General features: G+C 33.7%; 1 protein-coding gene across 1 annotated transcript; it reads left to right on the top strand.

The window, feature by feature from the left end:
• Nucleotides 1-2,439: 2,439 nt before the first annotated feature.
• Nucleotides 2,440-3,998, top strand: LOC145106361 (uncharacterized). Its single transcript, XM_079043359.1, has 3 exons — nucleotides 2,440-2,783; nucleotides 2,873-3,635; nucleotides 3,732-3,998. The coding sequence occupies exons 1-3, from the start codon at nucleotides 2,440-2,442 to the stop codon at nucleotides 3,996-3,998; spliced, it is 1,374 nt and encodes a 457-aa protein (XP_078899485.1).
• The last annotated feature ends 224 nt before the right edge of the window (nucleotides 3,999-4,222 follow it).

Raw genomic sequence — 4,222 nt, 5'->3', positions numbered from 1 at the left:
AAAAACCTTTACTTTCCTCTCCAGAATAGCTATTGGCCTCTCAACATAGTTCAGGCACTCATCAACCTGAATATCATCCAAGGAAATCACCACATCCTCATCCAATATGCACTTTCGCATCTAAGAGACATGGAAAGTGTTGTAAATCTGACTGAGCTCCTCAGGAAGATCCAATCTATAAGCAACCTTGCCAACCCTGACAATAACCCAAAATGGCCCAATATATCGGGGACCCAATTTCTCCCTTTTCCTAAAACGAATCATACCTTTCCAAGGTCAGACCTTCAGCAACACCATGTCGCCAACCTGAAATTGCAACTCGGATCAGCGCCGGTCGGCATAGCTCTTCTGCCGATTCTAGGCAGTCTGCAACCTCTGCCTGATCTGTTGAATCAGTGGCGGAAGCTTCTAGAGGCCTAGGGGGCCAAGGCCTACCCGTTTTTCAGTTTCTCAACTATATATATATATATATATATATATATATATATATATATATATATATATATATATATATGTTAATACTGATATTATGTTTAAATAGGAATGACCCCTTCCTTTTTTTTCTGCACTTAATTTTATATATATGGTAAATAATCTTGAGATTTTTTAGGAGAGGTAACCTTACAAAAATACAAAACTAACATATATAGATATTCAAATATCCAATCTATTATCTTATCGATTTATAAAATTTTCAAAAACCCAACAAAAGATGCCGATTTATGTTCTCGTTCTCGCTGAATCGCTAACCTCCACCACTGACCACCAGCGGACTGACATCTTTGCTACCGTCTGAACCATCTCTACTCTCCGTTTATTAAATTGGGTTAGTATTTTAGTTCTATTTATCTCTGATGTCTCTTTGTTTTTACAAGTCTTGTGGGTTTATTTGGTTTACTTTCTGTAGAATTAGAAGTCACTGTATTCTTCTTCTTGCTAAATTACTATTCGACCTTGCTGCTACCGCTCTGCTCTCCGTTCTTCATTAGGTATGCATTTTTTTCCTCTTTTTCTTTCAAGTTGTGCTGATTATAATGATATGGACAATAAAATATTTTATATATTATGATTGTACTATCATAGAAAACAAAAGCAATAAAAGCTATCATATAAACTACCAATATAATATGCATGGAAAATTACTTAAATGGCCATCTTTAATATTTATATTATAACCAAAGAGACATAAAAAGCTATCTGTCATCACAAATTTATAATTGCTTTGATTCCCTCTGTTTATAACCAAAGAAAACAAAAAAAAGATACCTAACATCACAAAATCACAATTGTATTGATTTGAACATTGACGAAAATAACTCCTTATGTCTTAACAGTGATATCAAATTATTATTTAGTTTATTTTTTTGCTTAATATGGTACAAAATAAATTATATGTCAATTATATTTAGAAAATATTTACTTATTAATTGTTAAATTACAAGTTTATTATGTTATTTTAGCTAGTAATTAGTTGTTTTCCATTTATCAAATTATACTTTATTATTATTATTTATTAATTATTAGTAAATTTTGTTATTTAGTGAACATTAACATGAAGAAACTATCTACTCTTGACGGGTTTTTAAAAAGAAAACATGTAAATTCTTCTCAAGATCCTGAAGAACCACCAGAGAATGTTTTGAATGAAAATACCCCTACGTCCCATGTTCCTGAGAATCAATCCAAAAGAGTTCGTCTTGAACTTAATGAAGTTAATCATGATACAATAGAACAAGATATAGGTTTACGTATTCAAATCAATGATTATCCAATTAATCAACGAGATGTCGTTCGACGAGCTTACATGAATTTGGGTCCTCTCCAACCAATACTTTCTGAATATCCAAAATCTAGACCAGAAACCCATAAACATAGCTTTCAAGTGTCTTGGTTTAAGTCATATCCTTGGCTTGAATATTCAATGACTTTAGATGCCGTGTTTTGCTTCCCATGTTTTCTTTTTGAACAAACCTTCTGGACCGGGATATTACGGCCAACGAGCATTTACTATAGATGGATTTAAAAATTGGAAGAAAATTGGTGGGAAAACTTGTGCTTTTTTGCATCATATGGGTACCGAGTGCACATCTTTTCACAACGTCGCACAAAAAGCATGAGATAATTTGTTAAATGAGGCGCAAAATATTTGAAATATTTTTGAGAAATTTACTGATGAAGAGTGTATGAACAATAGATTGAGATTGAAGGCTATTATTTTTTTCAGTCCGTTGGTGTGCCTTTCAAGCAATTGCATTTAGAGGCCATGATGAAAGCCCAGATTCCATCAACAAAGGAAATTTTCTTGAAATGTTGGAGGCAATCAGAACTTTTAACACTGAGAGAAAGAACTATTCCACACTGCTCCTAAACAAGCATTATACACATCACTGTTAATTCAGAAAGAGATTTTTAAACCTTATCTCAAGTAGGGTGAAACAAATGATTTGTGAGGAGATTGATGGTGGAAAGTTTTTTTTAATTGTTGATGAAGGACGTGATGAATCTAACAAAGAAAAAATGTCCATTGTTGTGAGATTTGTAAATAAAGATGGAGTTGTTATGGAGCGTTTTTTTGGGCTAGTTGATGTACCTGACATAACATCACAAACTCTTAAGAAAGAAATATATTATGTGTTGTCATATTACAATCTTGATTTCAAGTCGATTCGTGGGCAAGGGTATGATGGTGCAAACAATATTCGTGGTCATTTCAAAGGTTTGCAAGCATTGATTAATAATGATTGTCCATATGCATATTATGTCCACTGCTTTGCTCATCGATTGCAATTAGCATTAGTGGCTGCCTCACAAGGAGTTATTGCATTAAGAATTTTTTTTTTACTTTGTTATCTTTTGTTATCAATGTTGTTAGTGCTTCTTCCAAACGTACCGACCAACTAAGAGATGCAAAAGCCGAGCAAAATGCATATTTTATTTCTATTGAAGAGTTAGAGACAGGCAGAGGTCTCAATCAGATTGGTACACTACAACAAGCTGGGGATACTAGATGGAGTTCTCACCTTAAATCAGTTTCGAGATTAGTCAAGATGTTTACTCCAACTTGTGAGGTTTTACTTAAAATTATTGAGGAGGGAACTGGTTCAATCAAAGGAGATGCAGATTCAACATATGAGACTATTACTACATTTGAGTTCATTTTTATTTTACATCTCGAGAAAGAAATAATGGAGATCACTGATTTACTTTGTCAAGCTCTACAAAGACAAACTCAAGATATTTGTAATGAAGTGAGGCTAGTTGCATCCACTAAAATGTTGTTGCAAAAAATGAAAGATGAAAGATGGAGAGATTTTCTCTCTCTTGGTAAGTCGTTTTGTGAGCTACGCAACATTGACATCCCTGGTTTATCTTCCCCTTATTCTAGTAGAGGAGCTCGAGCTCGTAATGAGCATAGTGATCATACACCTGATCATCATTATCGTGTGGATATATTTTGCGAAGCAATTAATTGTCAACTAATGGAGTTAGATAGTCGATTCAATGATAGCTCAATGGAGTTGCTTCAACTTTCAACAACTTTAGATCCTAAAAATGTTCATGAGCCTTTTCGAAGTGATGATGTATGTCAATTAGTAGAGAAGTTTTATCCTAATGATTTCAATGACCATGAGAAAGTAATTTTAAAGTTGCAACTTCAACATTACAAAGTTGATGTCATTCAACATGCAGATTATAAACAGTTGACATCTATTTCAGAATTGTGCCAATAGTTGATAAAGACTAGAAGAGTAACAAATTTTAGCCTTATTTATCGAGTAGCTAGTCTCATACTTACTCTTCCGGTTTCAATTGCTACAACAGAGAGGTCATTTTCAGCAATGAGTCTTATTAAATCAAGATTACGGAATAAAATGGAAGATGAGTTTTTGAACGACTCATTGGTTTTGTACTTCGAAAGGGAACTTTCTGAAAAGATTAGTTTAGAGACAGTTGTGCAAGACTTTAAAGAAGAAAAAGATAGAAGAGTTGCCCTTTGATAAACGTTGTAAAAGTATTTAATATTAATCCTTTTTTTTTTGTTTTTCAATGTCATAACGCTAAACCAAATGAAAGTTGTATATATAAATTTTTTTGATGTTTTGATTTTGCCCCCTAGTTTTACTACTTGTGTTCCGCCCCTGTGTTGAATCATCTTCGTAGTCTGAAGGACCACCTCGGTCTGCCCTATAAACCTTTGACCGACCTCGCCCAGGCAAACCGG

Source organism: Lactuca virosa, chromosome 4, assembly GCF_052849685.1.
Source record: "Lactuca virosa cultivar CGN04683 chromosome 4, Lactuca_virosa_CGN04683_v6, whole genome shotgun sequence".
In the NCBI taxonomy this organism is placed as follows: Eukaryota; Viridiplantae; Streptophyta; class Magnoliopsida; order Asterales; family Asteraceae; genus Lactuca; species Lactuca virosa.
Note: the sequence above shows the minus strand (reverse complement) of the source record. Positions and strands in the feature narration are given on the sequence as shown.